Source organism: Schistocerca americana, chromosome 1, assembly GCF_021461395.2.
Source record: "Schistocerca americana isolate TAMUIC-IGC-003095 chromosome 1, iqSchAmer2.1, whole genome shotgun sequence".
In the NCBI taxonomy this organism is placed as follows: domain Eukaryota; kingdom Metazoa; phylum Arthropoda; class Insecta; order Orthoptera; family Acrididae; genus Schistocerca; species Schistocerca americana.
Window position 1 is genome coordinate 735,648,935 of NC_060119.1, and position 21,465 is coordinate 735,670,399.

General features: G+C 39.3%; 1 protein-coding gene across 14 annotated transcripts in view; it reads left to right on the forward strand.

The window, feature by feature from the left end:
* The first annotated feature begins 2,076 nt into the window (after positions 1-2,076).
* Positions 2,077-21,465, forward strand: part of LOC124610699 (C-Jun-amino-terminal kinase-interacting protein 4) — a 262,056-nt gene continuing 242,667 nt past the window's right edge. For 6 of the 14 annotated variants that reach the window (XM_047140179.1, XM_047140184.1, XM_047140185.1 and 3 more), the window contains exons 1-5: positions 2,081-2,831; positions 2,941-3,061; positions 3,415-3,604; positions 3,693-3,831; positions 11,827-11,935. In XM_047140179.1, the coding sequence (XP_046996135.1) occupies positions 2,529-2,831; positions 2,941-3,061; positions 3,415-3,604; positions 3,693-3,831; positions 11,827-11,935 (862 nt within the window). In that variant the 5' untranslated portion in view covers positions 2,081-2,528. Of the gene's footprint in view, positions 2,832-2,940; positions 3,062-3,414; positions 3,605-3,692; positions 3,832-11,826; positions 11,936-21,465 lie in introns of all 14 variants that reach the window. The other 8 variants (XM_047140180.1, XM_047140188.1, XM_047140192.1 and 5 more) reach the window with 6 other exon arrangements.

Here is a 21,465-nt window from a genome sequence, read left to right on the forward strand (position 1 = left end):
GTTTTTTGTTGCTAGGTGGGTCGCTTCAGAGATATGAAGGTCAACTTTGTTTTTTTGAAGGGGTGCTATAGTTTGGTACTTATTTTCTGATAGCGGCTATCGGACGAATCCAATGATGTGTAACGGTAAGGTCTTTGAAGGTCAACAAAGGTCACATAGGTGGCATGAACGTCCATTTACAGAAGGTGTTCGAAGTGAGGACCATTGGTATCAATGTAGTGCTGCAATCATTCTATCATGGATTGAGTGGTATTCCTTATCACATCGGCACTTAGCGAAGCACATGTTCTGACAGTTCTCTCCCGCATATCTCCAGGTGTAGCTGAAACGTCTTTATAAACAATGTCTTTTACGAACCCCACAAGAAAAAATCCAGAGTCGTCAAGTCTGGCTAATGAGCCGGCGATGACACATTTCCGCGTCCAATCCAACGATTTGGGAACTGTCTCTGCAACTCATTTCTAGCAATCAGAAAAAATGTTCCGGACACCCATCGTGTTGATACCACATTCTGTTCCTTGTCCCTAAATGTATTTCTTCCAATAACAGACCTAATGTTTCTTACAGGAATGTGGTGTACTTCCTACCATCAAGATTTCAAAAAAAATGTTCAAATGTGTGTGAAATCTTATGGGACTTAACTGCTAAGAACATCAGTCCCTAAGCTTACACAGTATTTAACCTAAATTATCTTAAGGGCAAACACACACACCCATGCCCGAGGGAGGACTCGAACCTCCCGCCGGGATCAGCCGCACAATCCATGACTGCAGCGCCTCAGACCGCTCGGCAAGGATTTCCCTTTGACCTGCTGAACGTGCCATCATATTGTGAGATGTGGGTGCATATAATGCACCCAGGAACACTGTCGAACGTGATCTTCCTGGTAGTCCAGGTGTTACGATGTGGGAGGCATAATGTTGCTTGGGCGTAGTGACCCCCACATCTTTGATCACGGTACACTCAGCGGTCAACGTCATTGTGAGATTGTACTGTTTCACCATGTGCGTATTTTCAGGTGTACATTCGCTCTGAGTTCATGTCTATGGATGACAATATGCGACCGCATCGAGCAGTGCAGTTGGAGGGGGGGGGGGGAGAGCTCTTGGAACGAGAGGTTATTCGTCGCATGTACTGGGTTGTCTGTTTCCCCGACTTAAATTCTATCGGGCACGTGTGGGATGCGTTCGGGAGAAGTATACGCACGTTCACATGCGCCAACGACCATCCAGCAGTTGTCAAACACGATGGTGGAAGAATGGAATGCCCTACCACAATAACTCCTCACCAACCTTCTGACCAGAACGGAGCACGTTGCAGAGCATGCATTGCCGTCCGTAGTGATCATATACTCCATTAAGAACCAGATCGACACCTTTTGTAATGTCCGTGAGACCATCACGAAGGACAGTGACTTAAGTGTAATTTCTATCTTTGAATAAAAGCATCATATCTGCTCGTGTCACTGTGTATTTCTTTCAGTTACCTTGTGTACTACACTGTAGCAGTTCTATCTATGTATAGTCCTACTTTCATGTAGCTATGGTACATAGTAGTGACACATTATGGCAAAACTCACTTCAGTCCGTAAGTTTTGCACATCAGTGTATTATCGTCAGTCGGAAGCGACCAGAACTAGTCAACATTAATATTATGACAATAAAGTGTTGCTTATCATTAAAAGTAATTGACCTCTGTGAGTCACTCTTTTTACTTTATTTCACTTTCTTGTTTTAAAGTTCAGCTGTGTGTTTGCGCTCGTTGACTGCAGTGACTTCTTTTGCTTCGCTATATCAACTACATCAGCATCCATTATTTTTTATTATTTACATGCTTAAAAGCTTTTTTGTAGTCTTTTTGAACAGTAGCTTCGAAATCAGAAGCGAAAAGCGCCGACGCCGCAAATGTCAGCCAAAATCTCTTCGGAACATAGATCAGATCCAACTACGATGTGAAATAAGCAAAACGCGCTCAGAAAGTAGATATGGCATATTTCATTTTCTTACACCTGTTTGCGGGAAAACAACCCAGTGGTGATCGCGTAAATTGTAAGGATATGTTGTCTGGTCAAAGCAGTGACTGTAATGCCTGTGGCAACGTTTCGCTTACTCTTTGAAATTTTCGATACAGTGCTATCTATTGTGTAAAATCGTAAGCGAATGCGCAGCGAGAAATTGACAGGAGGTAGTTGTGCATAAAAAAAAGATATGTTCGTAGACGCGAAGTAAGTTTTGAAAACTGGCTTGTTATGTAACAACCAAACATTGCCACTGAAATGCGTAGAACGGTAATTGTCACCATATGTGCTGCAGCATGACGTTAATTTCGTAGATATGTTTAAGTCAGTGTGTAGTGATACAGGGTAAAAGCAGAAGACGGACTTCTAATGACTGAAAATCTGTGATATCACACTGTAACATTTCGCTAGTGGAATGACAGCGTTACGTAGCGTACCTGTACATACAGTAGTTAGTGAAAGGTGTCGTTGACTGTAAGTAAATACGGTTGCTAAAATACTTCTAGTCAAAATGATGGACATGGAGCAAGAAACAGTTTACGGGACCCACGAGGATTCCCATGTAGTGATGTCTGAGAAGGTGCAATCACTAGCTGGAAGCATTTACCAAGAATTCGAGAAAATGATAAGTAAATATGATGAAGACGTTGTGAAAGATCTTATGCCATTGGTTGTAAATGTACTAGAGTGTTTGGATCTGTCGTATACAGAAAATCAGGAACATGAGGTGGAATTAGAGCTGCTAAGAGAAGATAATGAACAATTAGTTACACAGTACGAACGGGAAAAACAGCTAAGAAAGAGTTCTGAACAGGTAAGCCACTTAGGACAATAATTTCATTGTGAGAAATAGTAGTGTATAATACTACCTTTACGTAATTACCATCGTCCTAATAATTATGCTGTACCTACTTTTTATTCAGAAACTTTTGGAACTTGAAGATGCTGGTGAAGATGAAAGAAAGGATCTTCATAGCAAGATTGAAAGTCTAGAATCGATAGTTCGTATGTTGGAACTGAAAGCAAAGAATTCTTCAGATCATGGTAGTGTGTCTTGAATATTGTTTTTTTATTTTTCTTTGAATGTTTTAGGATATTATTTAACACAATGTATTGACAATTAGTTTGCATTACAAGAAGCAGCATATTCTAGGATTTTTTTAGTGTGAGGAAGTTTAGAAGCTCAAGTAGCATAAGTATTTCACAAAATGAACAACAGTCATTGCCTTTAAGAGGAATGACACCGTTGTTATAAGAACAATGCAATCATTGCTTTCACTAGTTTCTTTGATTTCATATCCATGTGCTAGGATTTTGTTAGCTGTGAATGTATACTTGTAACGTAAATGTTTCTGTGCCAGAGTATGTAAAAAAACTTGTTTGATTTATTGAAACAGTGGCACGTCTTGAGGAAAAGGAGCAGGAACAGAAACGTGAATATGCCAAACTGCATGAACGTTACACTGAACTTTTTAAAACTCATATGGATTATATGGAGCGCACAAAGATGTTGATGGGAAGTGCAGAACGTTTGGAAGGTGCTGTTCGAGGAGGCAGGCCTTCTATGACACTGGGCCCTCTTACCAGGTGGGGGCAGCAATTTTTCCTGCAGTATTAAATTAATAAAATCATTGTATATACTAGAGCACAAATCTTTAATGAATCTGGAACACAGGTCAGCAGGCCCAACCTCATTTGGTTTTGCATCGCTGGAACAAGGTCCACGTTCTGTTGGTAGCCCAGGAGATTACATCATACCAGTTTCTCCACCTGACAGTAATCATTCAAACACAAGTCTTCGAAATGAATTACAGGTAAATTATTTTATCTTCAATATATTAAATCTGTGATGTTAACAAGTGCAAAACTTTTATTTGGTAAAAAAGAAAAGAATAGGATTTATTCAAATTTGAAGGTGTTAATAGACGATCAATGTTGTCACATAATGTACATGAACTTCTGTGAGTTATTTTAATGGGATATCTTTAAATAGAACTTCATTCAAGTGGAGCTAGTACAAAAAATTCATGTAGTGAATCCGCACTGTGTATATTATATTACATTTTTGCATTGAATGTCATTGTATGATATTTTTTACTTAATGCATTTCACGCTATTAAATCCTATTATTGAATACAATTTGGCATTAAAAATCCAGGTCATTTCTTAAAATGGTCATGAAATTCTTGAATTGTTTGAATCTGCATTGCTGCTGTGCTTTTGAATTTACTCTGACAGTGAAAGGGAACTTTGGAGAGTTGCCTAAAGGTGACATGACCAAGAAGTTTCTAATTATTGTATTCTGCACTGACTGTTGCAGCTGCTCCCCTCATATTTTTTCATTACAATTCTCTGCAGTGACCATCTGCTGTGACCACTATCCACGCACTTTCATCTGCATTGTGACTTAGCAGGTGACATTCATCTGCTTTCCCTTTGTGCGGTATCAATATTTGATTTGATGCCTCCTTAAACACCAAACAATTAAGTTCTCTTGGTTATGGAAGTGTACCCACCATACGAGCATCAACAATTTTCCAGTGTTCAAATTCTCTTAGCTCTGTCATAATATAGTCATAACGACATTGAATGTTGTTCTGATCAAAAATGGTACTTGCATTGTACTGAAGACGTTACACAGGTGCTGATGGTGGTCAGATGCAACAGTGTGATCTGTAGGCTTGACTAGCATCTGCATTTATATTCAAGCATGCATTTCTTGTGGCGTTTCCGCATTTTTGTCCAAACCCTGTATGTGTACAGTAAACAAGAGACCAGGTTCCAAGAACAAAGCCTTGCACTACACCATTTGTAATTGGTAGGCAGTATAATTTTTGGATGTTTACATACATACATTATCTTTTTCCTTTAAGTGAGATTCCAACATCTGGAGTATGTTCTGTTCTTTAGCAATAAACCTTTTGATATTGATGCTGCGGGAGACACAGCATCGAAAGATTTTCTCGGTCCAACGTGCGACACTGTTTATTGTTTTATTCTGAAAGGAAATATATACTTTGATACAAGGCTTCCTAATGTTGGGATTACAGAAGTGTCCAATTCCACCTGTCTGCTTTGATTCATGACAATATCAGTATGGCGGAAATGGCTATTCTAAGCATCTCCAGTATGGCACCTATGATGTCACTACGTAGACATGACAACAAACACAAAAATACATATAAATAAGACAATAACATCTCCATCCAAAAATATAATCAAACTAATGGCACAACTGCGGGAAATTGGGGGTTGTAGGGTGAGGGACAAGCTAAATGAATAAAACAAAAAAATTACACCACGATCCCAAAGCACACGAAATGATGACAAAAAAGTGTTAAAACACCAACACAATCTACACGAAGTGTATTGGATGCTGTTAGTGTTTTACTCATTGATGAAGTTACTGGTTTTGCTCACAACGAGTATGTATAGAGCTTGCAAAAATTTCTCTTGAGCCAAGTGAATACATATGTGACAATGCCAACAAAAATGACAGGACCTTCAGTAGTTTTCAGTTTCCAGGTGCCAGCTGTTTCTAACATGCATTTAATAGTCTGTTGCGAATGAACACATCCTCAGTATTAAATACCTCAGACCAATGTGCTAGAATAATGGGTGTGAAGTGTGACACTTTGTAGCCAAATGATCTTGGGAGAATTGTGGATTCTGGAAGCAGTTTTACATAGTGCATATGAGAAGTTATTCCTGTGATAATGCCCACTTTTTTCAGTTCTGAGAAGACATTTTTGTCACTGTAAGTCACATTTGGAATAAGATCCTTTTATCTGACTCACACAGACAAGTTTCCATTTTATACTTATGATCATGCAAATAACAATTTGACAGTAAGCTCCACAGGATATTTTTTGTTGTATGCAACATCACCCTCAAACTTATCGTTCTGCTGTCAATAGTTTCCAGAGGCAATTAATGTTTATTTTTCTGATGTTACATATGGCCATGTCAGCAAAATTTTTTCAGTATTTTAGCTGTGTTGTGATAAACTTAAACATGACATTGCTAGAATGCAGAGAATGAAATGAAAACAATTTGTAAAAGTACTGGGTCTATTGAATTGTCTCTTCAAGTAAATTCCAGTTGTTGACATAAACTCACCATTTTATCTCTCTCAGCTTTCCTTTCAATCTGAATAAGCCACATCTTAAGTTCATATTACAAAATCATAAATCTTGTTGTAGTCCCACTATTTTTGATTGCGCATCACCGTGGATGGTGGGTCACAAACACAAGATCCTATTCCTTCCATATAGAGTTGCCAAGCCTTACAAAATGCAGCTAACAGACCACGAAGAATGGTATTGGACTGTCAGTGAAGTATGGCTATGTTCCATTTTGATGAGACCAGTTGTTACTGTCCATCAGTGATCGGGGCAAGTTACTCAGGACCATAAATCTAATTGTCTGCCCGCAGTTGATGCAGGAGGATGCACTGTGTGTCAAACAGCTCCAAACTGGTTTGCCATTTTGTGTGGCATATAGTGCAACAATGTAAAACAAAGTACTTTCTATACTTTATTTCTGAATCAAAATCCACTACTTCCACATGTTTATAGAGATGTATTACTTTTTTACCTAATCAAAATTCCTATATGTTGTTTCCCTGGGCCTGCAGAAATTAGTTTTTATTTCAAAAGTTGTTTAATTCAATATCTCAGAAAACCTGTGGCCACTGTGTTTTCTTGTATCCACTATCATGATACAGGACTAAACGTGTAACATGTTAGCCTCAGTTGCACTTAGCTGAAGGGAAACAGCAGGCCCCACTGCGCAGACTAGGTCGGTAGGCCGCAAGAGCTGCGCCGGAACTCTCGCAGCCTGCTGACCTCGTCTGCGCAGAGGGGCCTGCTGTTTCCCTTCAGCTAAGTAATGTAGATTTATGACTGGGAACTACTGTGCTATAGTTTTATACCTGCATTGGCCATACTTTAGCATGTAATACTTTAGTGTCAGTAGCTTCTGAAGAAGGCAAAATTATTTTGACTGAAATCTAGGTAAAGATTGGTTTCTATTTGCAACTGAGGCTGACGTGTTATATGTTTAATTATCACAGTTGCTGAAGGGGCTGCATGATGTTAAAAATTAGGTTCATGACAATTAACCACACACAGCTTCTGGTACTGGACGAGCACTATTGAAAATTGATGAAAATGTTAAACAGTGCCCTCTTTTGTCACAGTTTTCTTTGTATTTTCATTGGCAGAAACCTGATTGGCTCATACAATATATCAACGATAAAGTTAAAACTGTTATCACCCTGAACACAGAAGTGTCTGAACTAAGTTTAAGTTTCTGATGCCATTTTTGATCACTGGTACTAGCATTTCTAACTGATCTTGTATTGTTGAACCCCCAATAACTTTTGCACCTTGATCTCTGTATGGGAAAAACTTTGATGTAATATTAATCTTGTAACCTCTGGATGTTATGGTGGCTTCTGAAAATCCTGACTCGGTCATTTAGCATCAGCTTCTACTGTATTTTTCAATCACATTCCATACCCATTATTACTATTGGTTTCTCTCCCAGTTTTCCAGTTATAGTTTACCATTGTATAAACAGTAACTAATCTACATCCACGTCCATACTCCGCAAGCCACCTGACATTGTGTGATGGAGGGTACCTTGAGTACCTCTATCAGTTCTCCCTTCTATTTCAGTCTCATATTGTTCATGGAAGGAAAGATTGTTGGTATGCCTCTGTGTGGGCTCTAATTTCTCTGATTTTATACTCGTGGTCTCTTCGCGAGATGTACGTAGGAGGGAGAAATATACTGCTTGACTTTTCGGTGAAGGTATGTTCTTGAAACTTCAACAAAAGCCCATAACGATCTACTGAGCATCTCTGTAGCAGAGTCTTCCACTGGAGTTAATCATTTCTGTAATGCTTTCACAATTGCTATATGATCCTGTAACAAAGTGCGCTGCTCTACGTTGGATCTTCTCTATCTCTTCTATAAACCCTATATGATACGGATCCCACAACGGTGAGCAGTATTCAAGCAGTGGGTGAACAGGTGTCCTGTAACCTACTTCCTTTGTTTTCAGACTGCATTTCCTTAGGATTCTTCCAGTGAATCTGTCTGGTATCTGCTTTACCGACGATTAATTTTGTATGGTCATTCCATTTTAAATCACTCCTAATGCCTACTCCCAGATAATTTATGGAATTAACTGCTTCCAGTTGCTGACCTACTGTATAGTAGCCAAATGATAAAGGATCTTTCTTTCTATGTATTCGCAGCACATTACACTTGTCTACATTGAGATTCAATTGCCATTCCCTGCACCATGCGTCAATTCGTTGCAGATCCTCGCAAAAAGTCTCAGTGAACTTCCGACGTTATCCACAAGGTCATTTATATATATTGTGAATAGCAACGGTCCTACGGCACTCCCCTGCGGCACACCTGAAATCACTCTTACTTCGGAAGACTTCTCTCCATTGAGAATGACATGCTGCGTTCTGTTATCTAGGAACTCTTCAATCCAGTCACACAATTGGTATAATAGTCCATATGCTGTTACTTTGTTCATTGAACGATTGTGGGGGAACTGTTTCAAACGCCTTGCGGAAGCCAAGAAACAGGCCACCTACCTGAGAACCCATGTCTATGGCCCTCTTGAGTCTTGTGGACGAATAGTGCGAGCTGGGTTTCACACGATCGTCTTTTTCAAAACCCATGCTGATTCCTACAGAGTAGATTTCTAGTCTCCAGAAAAGTCATTATACTCGAACATAATACATGTTCCAGAATTCTACAACCGATCGATGTTAGAGATACAGGTCTATAGTTCTGCACATCTGTTCAATGTCCCTTCTTGAAAATGGAGATGACCCCTGCCCTTTTCCAATCTTTTGGAAAGCTACTCTCTTCTAGAGACCTACGGTACACCGCTGCAAGAAGGGGGGCAAGTTCCTGCACATACTCTATGTAAAATCAAACTGGTATTCTGATCTCTACACTTTTAAACCATAGTCACACTATCCACATTAAAACCCTCACCAGCAGCAGTTCATGTTCTGCAGCAGCGAAGAGTAAGGGTATACCAGTTTGCATCATCTTTTTGTGAAAGACTTCTCCTACGTTATATATCCTGGCCGCCAACTTGTCGACTGCTGCAACATGATAGTTACTCTTCATTGACCTGGTAATGATGTCTTGTGATATTAATAATTGGAGATGACAGTGAAGGTAAATTATAAACATTTTTGATACTTTACATAATCCATATGTTAACACTACTTGTTCCTGCCCACTCAATCATTGCAATCCTTTTTGCCAAATCTCGTATGTTGTCTTTCACATTTTCTACCATTGCTACATTCAGTATTTTTTAGTTTTTGAAGATGATACATCAAATTGGTATATCCCCAATATGGTAGCCAACTAATAAGCTTACCAATTTAAAGACGATATGGTTTCAAAACAGTCATCCGATTCCAGAATGAGATTTTCACTCTGCAGCGGAGTGTGCACTGATACGAAACTTCCTGGCAGATCAAAACTGTGTGCTGGACTGAGACTCGAACTTGGGACCTTTGCCTTTCGTGGACAAGTGCTCTATCAACTGAGCTACCCAAGCACGACTCACGCCCCGTCACCACAGCTTTACTTCTGTCTTAGGCATCTGATTATCGGGATAGAAGTCCTTACCTGATTGTAGGCTACATCTGGTTGAATACGAAATGACTTGCTGTTCACTGCAGTGTGATGCCTGTTGATAACATTTCACAATATTATTAAGAAGTGATAGGTTTTCTAAAATGAACGTTTTTGTTTCAGTTAATGGTTCAAGTGAGCCCTAATTGTTGATACATACTCTCACTTCTTAGTCTGTATTCCAGTTCTGCTTTTGGTCTAAGGCACATCACATTAGACCCAGTTTGTGATGGAAGAGACCCTCCATGCAACAGAAAGAAACTTGTATACAAAAGCTGTAAAACTAACAGGGCAGGTTCAAGAGCAGCTTTCCACACAAGCGACTTATCATTTGGCCTCTCCCCCTTTTCACTTTACTCCTGATGACTGGGGTGGAGATGGCCATTGAAAGCTTGAGAGTGTTATTCGAATTGACGTAACTGGAAAAGTGAAGATTTTATTCAAATGTTGCCCTTAGGCATCCTTGGCGCCCCACTCATCTTGATACCCCGAGTGGCTGCTACCAGTTGTGAACATCCTGTACAGAAATCGTAGTTTGTGGTGCCTTGGGTGCTTGGTGCCTCAAACTGCAGCTTGTGTCGCTTGGGCGTTAAACTGGCCCTGAAAATAAAGCGTAGTGCTACATATAGAAATATGTTAAATGAAAAATGTTTGGCTGTCAAAAGGATAATGTGTGAAGCCTTAAGCAGCTTATATTATTGAAAGACCTCTCACAGAACCTCAAGAAATCATGATTGTGTGTTGTAGCTATGAATGCCACCACTGTTACATGTCCAGCCAGCCGTGCATGACAAAGGAACTGAAACTGGTGGTAGTGAAGCAAAAGCAGAAAATCTGAACTCCCATTTTCAAATGTTCTTTTGTTAAGGAAGGTTCAGGAGTGCTGCGACAGTTTAATTTTTGCACAGCTGTGAAGATGAGTAATGAAGATATTACTGTCAGTCATATTGAGAACAAGTGAAAACCCTGAAATTGAATGAGACCCCACAGCCAGATGGAATCCCTGGCAGATTCTGCATAGAATTCGCAGCTGGAGGTGGCTCTTCCATTGAATGTGTGTACTGTGTATCCTTTGACTCCCCCCTCCCCACAAAAAAAAAAAAAAAAAAAAAAAAAAAAAAATCTGTGCCTACAAGCTGGGAAAAAGCACAGGTAACACCATATAAGGATAGTAGATGTTACCCGTAAAACACTTTGCTCTGTGGTCTGTAATAAAATTTTGTAACTGAGCTCTGATTGCCCCTTAGTATTATTATACCAGACCTGTTTTACTCCTCCATTACATCCTATTTGTTATTCTGACTGATTGCTTATTAATGTTGCTTTCCCACATGCAGTCCCTTAATGGAAAATAATTAACAAGAAAAGCAGTGGTTTGTAGAAATGTATTATATTTGCCAGACAGACATTTCTTGCTAAGTATGTCATCCTATAGACTTCAAAAAATATTTCCCAATAAATGAGCTCCATTAGTGCTGTTAATAGTACTGTCTGTCTGTGCCCTCTGGCAAAATTTCATGGAGTTACATAGCTTCAGTATAAGAGACATATGTAGAAATATCACATTTTGTGAGAAATTTTAAACAAATGTTAATTGTTGTTTTCTTTATGAGCTACCTTATTTTCTTCACAAACTCATTTCATATAGTGCCATATGAAATAGTCAAACAAATGTATTTGTTCTTCAATATGGTAGATTTGAATAGTTTATCATTAGTATAGCCCTATTTGATATCAGAGCTATTAATTTGTTTTTGAGGTTCTTGTTCCATTCAGCTATAGATGTGATCAGCCAGTGGTATTCTGAGCATCAATAACTTACAGATTTTGGTTCTGAAGGAATAACAGTTATTGAAAATTATGTTGACAATAACAATTAAAATAGTGTCATATACATTTCAATTTGAGCGTCAGCAATATTTCTGTAAGACGATATGGCATTCTGATGATCGTCATTCTGCGATTCAGCATTCTGATGATCATCATTCTATTATACAAAATACTGTATTATTACAATAATTAATCCTCAGTTCAATTTTTTGTCTGAACGCACACATTATAGAATATGACTCTTATTATATCCATTGTTAGTACCAATTGTAAACAATGATTCTTGATTTTCAGGATACCCGAATAGTGCCACTTGAAGATGCACTCCCCAAAGGCAAAGAGACTTCTGAAAAAGGTCAGCTAACTGATGCTGTGTCTTTGGAACATCGTGGCACTGTTACAAGTATGAACTAACACGCTGTAGTAGTGGTGATGTGTTTCTTGCTAACATGGAGACAGTATTGTAAATTGCATGAAATAGATACTTGGGTGTTATGGTCATCTGATATGATGATTTTATATTAAGACTTTTAGGCAGTTATTGTAATCCCACTGCATTTCTATCTTGAGCTACATTTTTCAACACCTGCTTCTTGGTAAAAGAAGGAATTATACAGTGCCAGACTTCAAATAATAAGGTCTGGGGTTTTTTTCCCACTGATCCCATGGATTTTTTTTCCTGTTTCATTACCTTATTCGCCTCTAACAATGACTTGTTACTGTGAAACATGCCAAGTTACATAAAGATGTGGAGTGTATATTTGACTGTGAGTGCCCATAGAACTGGCTGGGTAAGCCAACATAAATATCGGAGGGCAGTGGCACACCACTTTCAAAAGGACCAGGGCTGTTAAATCACGATGGTGGTCAAATCGGCATTTGAATTAATTACAATTTCAACTTTTTAAAGTCAGATGGATATTCATCATCATATTCATATTACATTTCTTTATTCACAAAACAGATTGCTTCTTTTTCCTAAACTATAGTCTAGGTAAGCATCTGCAGTCAGATTGTAGCAATAAAACAGAAAATTTTGAAGGTTTTTTTTTTTTTCCCCTCAAAATTGTCAGCTGCTTCCAGAAGGCAAGCCTAATTAAGTAAAGGTAATTTTCTTAATTTTATCAGTTTTTGATTGACTGTGCTACACTGTGCAATCTTCGTGGTTCAGCCACTTCACTGTGACGTACCCCACTATTACCACAATCAGAACCAGCTACAGTGGCACAGTATAGTAGTCACGTACAATTACATGTTAAAACAGTGGTTATTTTGTTTTGCTGCCAATATTAGTGAATATTTGTCAACCAAATATTGCACAAAACAAATTTAACCTTGCTCTTTCAATTGGGCCCTTGAAAGTACGGTTGAGGTAACCTTTTGACACGCGCGCCAGACCCTAAGGCTCAACTTACATCAGTGGTTCAGAGTAAACTTCCAGTACACAATATTGTATATCATGTAAAATAAATGAGAAACATGTCTGTATGAAAACCCTATTGAGTCAACAGTTATAATTTGTGAATTCTTTCTCCGGCAGTTGGGCCCTCTATAAAATTGTTTAGATTTTGACTGGATCATTTCTTCAGTACACTTTGTTCATTGTATTGCAAGGTAGTATTTACTTTGTTTTCCTGGACTTCCATTCTAAAATTCAAGAATATTTCATTTTGAAACAGCATATTTTTAAATACTTGAGTAAAGTGCAGCATTATACACACAACATGGTACACTGAAACTTAAGTGCCGGGGTGGGCCATGAAAGTGGATTCCTTACTTTCTAAGATTGTGGTCTATTTTTTTCCAGAGCCATTAATGTATGTCAAATAATGGACTAGCATTTGACCAAGGTTTGCCCCAAAATTAAATCTTCTTCTTCTCTCTCTTTTGTATGTCTTTCTGCCCACGTGCTTGATGTGGAAACTAACAGCTGTCCGAGGGTCAGAATTTTTCTGCTATCTCTTTTTATGCTCATTTTTGGAACAGACCCCATAAATACAATATCCATTCTGGAACAAATCATTGAGTAGTGTTAATGGTCGTTCAGACAAATGTTTATATTCCTATTACATCATAATCTCCCATTTTTCTTTTCTTTGTACACAAGAAAAACTGCAATCATAGATTTATAATTTGTGATTGTTATTGCCGTGTAAGTATTGGATCTCTTGACAGTGTACAGGTTACGTCTTCTAATGGATGCATAACATTTATGGGATATTTCTTCACCCTGCTTTTGCTAAGTAAATTATAACTCAACATGTAAGTCTACATCTACATTCACAGTGTACTAAGCAAGTCACTGTGGAGGGTATCTTGTACCACTCGTAGTCATTTCCTGTCCTTTTCCACTTGCAAATAGAGAGAGGGAAAAATGAATGTCTATATGCATCAGTATGAACCCCAATTTCTGTTATTTTCAAGTTCCTTACATGAAATGTTTGTTGGCAGCAGTAGAATCGTTCTGCAGTCAACTTCCAATGCCAGTTCTCTAAATTTTTTCAGTTGCTTGAAAAGAACTTCACCTTCCCGCCAGGGATTCCCATTTGAGGTCGTGAAGCATCTCCACAATATTTGCATGTTGATTGAACCTATTGGTAACAAATCTAACAGTCTGCCTCTGAATTGCTTTGATATCTTCCTTTACGCCACAGCATCTTCAGCAAACAGCCGCAGATTTCTGCTCAACCTGTCCATGTCTGTCATATCAGTTATGTTTATAGATAATAATAGTGGTCCTTTCACACTTCCCCTGGGATGCTCCTGACAGTGCCCCTGTCTCTCTATCGAGGAAAACATATTGGGCTTTATTACTTTTAAAGTCTTTGAGTCACTCGCATACCTGGGAACCTATTTCGTATGCTTGTACCTGAAGTGTTGGCAGAAGAGCCAACACCGTGTTGCTAGAGGAGGCCGAAATGCACGCGTTTAAGCTCACGCAGGCTGGCGTGAGGTCTGGAACAGTTAAAGGAGTTGAAGGTCTGGAACAGTTAAAGGAGTTGAGTCTAATAAATAAAGTACGTAGTGGCTTGAATACTTAACTTTAATCCATAATTGGAGAACATCGCTCTTGTTGATTCATTAAGTACAATCTCAATATAAACTGGTAATGGCGCCTTGCTAGGTCGTAGCAAATGACGTAGCTGAAGGCTATGCTAACTATCGTCTCGGCAAATGAGAGCGTATTTGTCAGTGAACCTTTCCTAGCAAAGTCGGCTGTACAACTGGGGCGAGTGCTAGTAAGTCTCTCTAGACCTGCCGTGTGGCGGCGCTTGGTCTGCAATCACTGACAGTGGCGACACGCGGGTCTGACGTGTACTAACGGACCGCGGCCGATTTAAAGGCTACCACCTAGCAAGTGTGGTGTCTGGCGGTGACACCACAGTACCTTCATTAATATTCTGCAGTCAGGCACTGTGTCAAATATTTTCTGCATATTTAGGCATACAGAATTTGCCTATGTCATTTATCTATAGTTCAGACGATACTTTATGTGAAAAGAGCAAACTGAGTTTCACACAAGTGATGCTTTCTAAATCTGTGCTGATTTGTGGGCAGAATCCTTTCTCAAGCTTAGAGTATTCTTAAGAATTTCACAGCAAATTAATGTTAAGGATGTTTTGTCTCCAATTTTATGGGCCTGTTCTTTTACCCTTCTTATATACACTAGTCACCTGTTCTTTTTTCGAGTTCCTTGGGACTTTATGCTGGGTGAGAGATTTATGATAAATGTAAGCTAAGTAAGGGGTCATTGCCCTAGAATACTCACTGTAAAACCAAGTTGGGTTTCAGTCCATACCTAGCTACTTACTTGTTTTCAACTCTTTCAGTTGTTCTCTACACCAGGGGCACTTATTATTATGTCTTTATTATTATGGTTGAATGGTGGTGTGTTTGTACAATCCTCCTGCGTGTATGATTTCTTAATTGTAAAATGTGTAAAACTTCATATTTAGTTTTGCTTAATTCTATTGCCACACCAGATTGGCCAGTGATTGACGAGATAGAAGCCTTCGATCCACTAAACGATTTTATGTGGGACCAGAATTTTCTAAAGTTCTCAGCAACATCTTTTGCTAAGATACAACAGTGATAGGTGTTACATGCTTTGCGCATCAGTCTTTTTACAGTTACAAGAATTTCTACAAATGTTTACCTGTTGTCATTTGCGTGTTCTGTTACGAACTGAGTGTGCCACAGTCTGTACTTCCTCAGTGTTTACCGAATTTTATGTTTGTCCAGCATAGAATGTCATTATGTTATGAGGATAAATGACTACTCACCAAATAGTAGTACTGAGTAGCAGTTAGGTAAATAGATATGTAGAAAAGGAGGATGAAATGTTAAACCTTTAGAGAAGCCCCACCCCTCCCCCCCATTTGTTTGTGCTACAACAATGAACTTTGGTGGTGGTGGTGGTGGTGGTGGTGGTGGTGGCAGCGACAGCACAGCACGGTGCGTGCGCACGTGTGTGTGTGTGTGTGTGTGTGTGTGTGTGTGTGTGTGTGTGAATGTCTCAGTGACATTATGGCCTATTATTTATTTTTGCTGCTTGGTGATTTGCTGCTATTTGTTAACTGGAAAATTATTTGATACTTTAATTTTTAAATTAATCTGTCTTTTTCTCTGTCTTGTTGGACTATTTTTCCACTTGTGACCAGTAATAAATTGAACAGCGTGTTACGGTAAATTTTGTTTGCACTCTCACTTAACTGTTCCCAAAAATATTCCATTTTGAATATAATTCAGTGTTCCACTTTTTATTAATCACAACATCATTGTTTCTTGTTATTGTTGATTTTAAACACATAGACATACTTTGAGTCAAAATGATATTTATTTTCTTTTTTGTAAGATGAAGAAATTAGTGGTTACACTGTAAAGAAGCTTTCTTGTGGTATAAGTGACGGGGAGGGACTGTAAGTAACAAAACAGAAATTGTTTTATTTATTATGTTCTGTGTTCAATTTGTTAATAGGATTTGTGGAAGAAATGTTGCTGTGCGCTCTGTACTACTTAATTGTACATACCTGCATGCATTTCTTCCAGCATTGTTGTATGAACATTAAAAAATATTCAAGTATCTTCCTTGTAAATGTTCTTAATTCTTTTTAGTCAAACAATTAGCTTGTTATTCATCATCTCCAGTTGTGACCTAATATTAAGCAGCTTGAGAAAATATGGAACCAGTTGAATAACCCAGACATTTTATAAATGAAAGACTGTTGACTCCCTTCATTTCAGTTATTTGAGCAAAGAATACATTGTGGAAAAATCAGTAACATCGGGGTATGCTATTTAAGTAACTGGGCCAAAAAGATTAAAAATTATCAGTAACAGACTACTTGAACCAGTTAACAGTTTTAATTATTTAGGAAACCTAGTAAGTTACTAGCTTTATAGACGTACAGGCAAGCTTTCGCAACCAACGGTTCCCTCTCCTTCCCTGACGAAGCAACTGTTGGTTGTGAAAGCTTGAATTTTGTGTGTATGTGTGTGTGTCTATCGACCTGCCAGCACTTTCGTTTGGTAAGTCACACCATGTTTGTTTTTAGATATATTTTTCCCACGTGGAATGTTTCCCTCTATTTATAAAGATGAGGTGACTTACCGAACGAAAGCGCTGGCAGGTCGATAGACACACAAACATACACACAAAATTCAAGCTTTCGCAACAAACTGTTGCCTCATCAGGAAAGAGGGAAGGAGAGGGAAAGACGAAAGGAAGTGGCTTTTAAGGGAGAGGGTAAGGATGTGTGGATGGATATGTGTGTGTGTGTGTGTGTGTGTGTGTGTGTGTGTGTGTGTGTGTGTGTGTGTGTGTGTGTGCGCGACTTGATGTTAACAAATTCCTCTTTTTCAGAAACTCTTTCCTTGCCATAGCCAGTCTACATTTTATATCCTCTCTACTTCGACTATCATCAGTTATTTTGCTCCCCAAATAGCAAAACTCATGTACTACTTTAAGCATCTCGTTTCCTAATCTAATTCCCTCAGCATCACCTGATTTAATTCTACTACATTCCATTATCCTTGTTTTGCTTTTGTTGATGTTCATCTTATATCCTCCTCTCATGACACTGTCCATGCCGTTCAACTGCTCTTCCAAGTCCTTTGCTGTCTCTGACAGAATTATAATGTCATCGGTAAATCTCAAGGTTTTTATTTCTTCTCCGTAGACTTTAATTCTTACTCCAAATTCTTCTCTTGTTTCCTTTACTGCTTGCTCGATATACAGTTTGAATAACATCGGGGATAGGCTACAACCCTGTCTCATTCCCTTCTCAACCACTGCTTCCCTTTCGTGCCCCTCAGTTCTTATGACTGCCATCTGGTTTCTGTACAAATCGTAAATAACCTTTCACTCCCTGTATTTGTCCCCTGCCACCTTCAGAACTTGAAAGAGAGTATTCCAGTCAACACTGTCAAAAGCTTCCTCTAAGTCTACAAATGCTAGAAACGTAGGTTTGCCTTTCCTTACTCTTATCTTCTTAGAAAAGTGGTAGGGTCAATATTACGTCACGTGTTCCAACATTTCTAGGGAATCCAAACTGATCTTCCCCGAGGTCTGATCTTGTTAGTAGTTTGCAGCCGTGAGTTATGAAACTGATAGTTTGGTAATTTTCACACCTGTCAACACTTGCTTTCTTTGGGGCTGGAATTATTATATTCCTCAAGTCTGAGGGTATTTTGCCTGTCTCATATATCGTGCTCACTGGATGGTAGAGCTTTGTCTGGTCTGGCTCTCCCAAGGCTATCAGTAGTTCTAATGGAATGTTGTCTACTCCCAGGGTCTTGTCTCGACTTAGGTCTTTCAGTGCTCTGTGTGACTCTTCACGCAATATCATATCTCCCATTTGATATTCAGCTACGTCCTCTTCCATTTCCATAATATTGCGCTCATGTACATCACCCTTGTATAGACATTCTATATCCATGAGAAGATAGTAACCGTTCTCGCAGGAACAGATACCATTGATGACCGTGCAGCTTCTCTAGCATAAATGATAATTAATTGAAACCTTCAGCTGCCTATAGCTGAGGGTTGCAATTAATTATCACTCTCTATATACTCCTTCCACCTTTCTGCGTTCCCATCTTTACTTAGAATTCGTTTTCCATCTGAGCTCTTGATATTCATACAAGTGGTTGTCTTTTCTCCAAAGGTCTGTCTAATTTTCCTGTAGGCAGTATCTATCTTACCCCTAGTGATATGCGCCTCTACATCCTCGCATTTGTCCTCTAGCCATCCCTGCTTAGCCATTTTGCACTTCCTGTCGATCTCATTTCTGAGACGTTTGTATTCCTTTTTGCCTGCTTCATTTACTGCATTTTTATATTTTCTCCTTTTGTCAATTAAATTCAATATTTCTTCTATTACCATAGGATTTCTACTAGCCCTTGTCTTTTTACCTACTTGATCCTCTGCTGCCTTCTCTGTTTCCTCTCCCAAAGCTATGCGTTCTTCTTCTACTGTATTTCTTTCCTCCGTTCTTGTCAATCATTCCCTAATGCTCTCTCTGAAAGAAAGTCTCTGCAACCTCTGGTTCTTTGTTTATCCAGGTCCCATCATCTTAAATTCCTATGTTTTTGCAGTTTCTTCAGATTTAATCTACAGTTCACAACCATAAATACAGGGCTATTACAAATGATTGAAGCGATTTCATAAATTCACTGTAGCTCCATTCATTGACATATGGTCACGACACACTACAGATACGTAGAAAAACTCATAAAGTTTTGTTCGGCTGAAGCCGCACTTCAGGTTTCTGCCGCCAGAACGCTCGAGAGCTCAGTGAGACAAAATGGTGACAGGAGCCAAGAAAGCGTATGTCGTGCTTGAAATGCACTCACATCAGTCAGTCATAACAGTGCAACGACAGTTCAGGACGAAGTTCGACAAAGATCCACCAACTGCTAACTCCATTCGGCGATGGTATGCGCAGTTTAAAACTTCTGGATGCCTCTGTAAGGGGAAATCAACGGGTCGGCCTGCAGTGAGTGAAGAAACGGTTGAACTCGTGCGGGCAAGTTTCACGCGTAGCCCGCGGAAGTCGACGAATAAAGCAAGCGGGGAGCTAAACGTACCACAGCGGACGGTTTGGAAAATCTTACGGAAAAGGCTAAAGCAGAAGCCTTACCGTTTACAATTGCTACAAGCCCTGACACCCGATGACAAAGTCAAACACTTTGAATTTTCGGCGCGGTTGCAACAGCTCATGGAAGAGGATGCGTTCAGTGCGAAACTTGTTTTCAGTGATGAAGCAACATTTTTTCTTAATGGTGAAGTGAACAGACACAATGTGTGAATCTGGGCGGTAGAGAATCCTCATGCATTCGTGCAGCAAATTCGCAATTCACCAAAAGTTAACGTGTTTTGTGCAATCTCACGGTTTAAAGTTTACGGCCCCTTTTTCTTCTGCGAAAGAAACGTTACAGGACACGTGTATCTGGACACGCTGGAAAATTGGCTCATGCCACAACTGGAGACCGACAGCGCCGACTTCATCTTTCAACAGGATGGTGCTCCACCGCACTTCCATCATGATGTTCGGCATTTCTTAAACAGGAGATTGGAAAACTGATGGATCGGTCGTGGTGGAGATCATGATCAGCAATTCATGTCATGGCCTCCACGCTCTCCCGACTTAACCCCATGCGATTTCTTTCTGTGGGGTGACAGAACTGCGAGCTTGCATCAACGATGCTTTCGAACTCATTGATGGGGACACGCTGCGCCGAGTGTGGGAGGAACTTGATTATCGGCTTGATGTCTGCTGAATCACTAAAGGGGCACATATCCAACATTTGTGAATGCCTAAAAAAACTTTTTGAGTTTTTGTATGTGTGTGCAAAGCATTGTGAAAATATCTCAAATAATAAAGTTATTGTAGATATGTGAAATCGCTTCATTCATTTGTAATAACCCTGTATCTGTCTTACCATTACATAATCTATCTGAAATGTTCCAGTGTCTCCAGACCTCTTACATGTATACAGCCTTCTTTCATGATTCTTAAACCAAGTGTTAGCTATGATTAAGTTATGCTCTGTGCAAAATTCTACCAGGTGTCTTCCTCTTTCATTCTTTACCCCCATTCTGTATTCACCTACTACTTTTCCTTTTCCTACTATTGAATTCCAGTCCACCATGACTATTAAATTTTTATCTCGCTTCACTATCTGAATAATTTCTTTTATCTCATTGTACATTTCTTCAATCTCTTTGTCATCTGCGGAGCTAATTGGCATATAAACTTGTACTACTGTGGTTGGCATGGGCTTCGTGTCTATCTTTGCTACAATAATGTGTTCACTATGCTGTTCGCGGTAGCTTACCCTAGCTTCTATTTTTTAATTCATTATTAAGCCTACTCCTGCATTACCGATATTTGATTTTGTCTTTACAACCCTGTATTCACTTGACCAGTAGTCTTGTTCCTCCTGACACTGAGCTTCACTGATTCCCACTATATCTAGCTTTAACCTATCCATTTCCCATTTAAAATTATGTAACCTACCTGCCCGATTAAGGGAGCTGACATTCCATGCTCTGATTCATAGAACGCCAGTTTCGTTTCTCCTGATAACAACGTCCTCGTGAGTAGTCCCCACCCGGAAAACTGAATAGGGGACTATTTTACCTCTGGAATATTTTTCCCAAGAAGACATGCCATCATCATTTAACCATACAGTCGAGTTGCATGGCCTCGGGAAAAATTAAGAGTGTAGTTTTCCCTTGCTTTTGGTCATTCACAGTACCAGCACAGCAAGGTCATTATGCTAATGTTACAAGGCTTGATAAGTCAATCATCCAGACTGTTGCCCCTGCAACTACTGAAAAGGCTGCTGCCTGTCTGCATGAACCACACGTTTGTCTGGCCTCTCAACAGATACCCTCCCATTGTGGTTGTACCTACGGTACAACTATCT